The sequence below is a fragment of the Branchiostoma floridae genome, chromosome 6 (assembly GCF_000003815.2).
Source record: "Branchiostoma floridae strain S238N-H82 chromosome 6, Bfl_VNyyK, whole genome shotgun sequence".
Lineage (NCBI taxonomy): Eukaryota > Metazoa > Chordata > Leptocardii > Amphioxiformes > Branchiostomatidae > Branchiostoma > Branchiostoma floridae.
This window is the reverse complement of record NC_049984.1, coordinates 640,857-643,174: the sequence shown is the minus strand read 5'-3', so window position 1 is coordinate 643,174 and position 2,318 is coordinate 640,857. Positions and strand designations below refer to the sequence as shown.

The 2,318-nt window shown below is 47.6% G+C and overlaps 1 protein-coding gene across 1 annotated transcript in view; it reads left to right on the top strand.

Annotated features, from left to right (window-relative positions):
* Positions 1-2,318, top strand: part of LOC118417385 (HEAT repeat-containing protein 3-like) — a 14,305-nt gene that overhangs the window by 8,739 nt on the left and 3,248 nt on the right. Inside the window, exons 9-10 of the mRNA XM_035822940.1 lie at positions 647-787; positions 1,123-1,268. Of these exons, the coding sequence (XP_035678833.1) occupies positions 647-787; positions 1,123-1,268 (287 nt within the window). The remainder of the gene's footprint in view (positions 1-646; positions 788-1,122; positions 1,269-2,318) is intronic.

Below are 2,318 nucleotides of genomic sequence, written 5' to 3'. Positions count from 1 at the left end.
CATGTTAGCTGTACAAGTGTCTAAGGAACATGTTGGCTGTACAAGTGTCTAAGGAACATGTTAACTGTAAAAGTGTCTAAGGAACATGTTAGCTGTACAAGTGTCTAAGGAACATGTTAGCTGTACAAGTGTCTAAGGAATATGTTAGCTGTACAAGTGTCTAAGGAATATGTTAGCTGTACAAGTGCCTAAGGAACATGTTAGCTGTACAAGTGTCTAGGAACATGTTAGCTGTACAAGTGCCTGAGGCACATGTTAGCTGTACAAGTGTCTAAGGAACATGTTGTCTGTACAAGTGCCTAAGGAACATGTTAGCTGTACAAGTGTCTAAGGAACATGTTAGCTGTACAAGTGTCAAAGGAACGTGTTAGCTGTACTAGTGTCTAAGGAACATGTTAGCTGTACAAGTGTCTAAGGAACATGTTAGCTGTACAAGTGTCTAAGGAACATGTTAGCTGTACAAGTGTGTAAAGAACATGTTAGCTGTACAAGTGTCTAAGGAACATGTTAGCTGTACAAGTGCCTAAGGAACATGTTAGCTGTACAAGTGTCTAAGGAACATGTTAGCTGTACAAGTGTCTAAGGAACATGTTAGCTGTACAAGTGTGTAAGGAACATGTTAGCGGTACAAGTGTCTAAGTCTAAGACTTGTTCCTTCCCAGACTCCTTACCGTACAAAGACGAGCCCTGCTGTGCCTAAGGAACATGTTAGCAGTGCTGGATGGGGAAGGGATGGACGCGGCAGGGCTGGTGGAGGTGGGAAGCCATCTCATGGCGCTCTTCACAGGTGAGGCTCAAACGCATGTTTCCAGCAGTAGCAAGTTGCATTGATACATTGTGGCAGTACCAGTGAGAAGTCTTCTTTATGATTTTAGATGATTATTGAAGACTTATAAATAAACAACTGGAATCTAGGTTTGTAGCAAACAAGGTGTCTGTGTCTGAGAAGTGATCCCAGATGTGTGTATGTTTATGTGTGTGTGTGCGTGTGTATTTTTATGTGTGTATTCATGTGTGTGTGTGTGTTTATGCTCAGCTGTATGTAGTCTATATGTGTGTGTTTATGCTTAGCTGTATGTACTGTGTATGCTTTATTAAGTAGCCCCTCCTTCCTGTGTGCAGCTTCAGGAGACCAGGAGTTCCAGGAAGCCGTGACAGGAGCCGTCAGGTCACTGCTGCAGAGGATGGCAGCTGTGCAGGTGACACAGGTGGGTACAGGTGTGACACAGGTGGGTACAGGTGTTACACGGGTGGGTACAGGTGTGACACAGGTGGGTACAGGTGTGACACAGGTGGGTACAGGTGGGTACAGGTGTTACACGGGTGGGTACAGGTGTGACACAGGTGGGTACAGGTGTGACACAGGTGGGTACAGGTGTGACACAGGTGGGTACAGGTGTGACACAGGTGTGACACAGGTGGGTACAGGTGTGACACAGGTGGGTACAGGTGTGACACAGGTGGTTACAGGTGTGACACAGGTGTGACACAGGTGGGTACAGGTTTTACACGGGTGGGTACAGGTGTGACACAGGTGGGTACAGGTGTTACACGGGTGGGTACAGGTGTGACACAGGTGGGTACAGGTGTGTACAGGTGTGACACAGGTGGGTACAGGTGTGTACAGGTGTGACACAGGTGGGTACAGGTGTGACACAGGTGGATACAGCTGTTACACGGGTGGGTACAGGTGTGACACAGGTGGGTACAGGTGGGTACAGGTGTGACACAGGTGGGTACAGGTGGGTACAGGTGTGACACAGGTGTGACACAGGTGGGTACAGCTGTTACACGGGTGGGTACAGGTGTGACACAGGTGGGTACAGGTGGGACACAGGTGTGACAGGTGTGTACAGGTGTGACAGGTGTGTCACATGTGGGTACAGGTGGGTACAGGTGTGCAGGTGTGACACAGGTGTGTCACAGGTGGGTACAGGTGTGACACATGTGGGTACAGGTGTGACACAGTTGAGTACTGGTGTGACACAGGTGTGTCACAGGTGGGTACAGGTGTGACACAGGTGTGACACAGGTGGGTACAGGTGTGACACAGGTGTGACAGGTGTTACATGGGTGGGTACAGGTGTGACACAGGTGTGTCACAGGTGATACAGCTACAGACCTGTCATTTTATTAGATGAATTATTCAATATCCATTTATTAGTTTGGCTGTTCAGCACACACAGCCAGGAGTCCCCAACTAGCCTGTGGGTATTACAAAGGGCTAGCCCTGCTGACACAGACAAAGATGATACAAAATGGAATTTGACATGCACAGGATAAAAATAAGTAAACATATTCTAAGTACATAACAACTA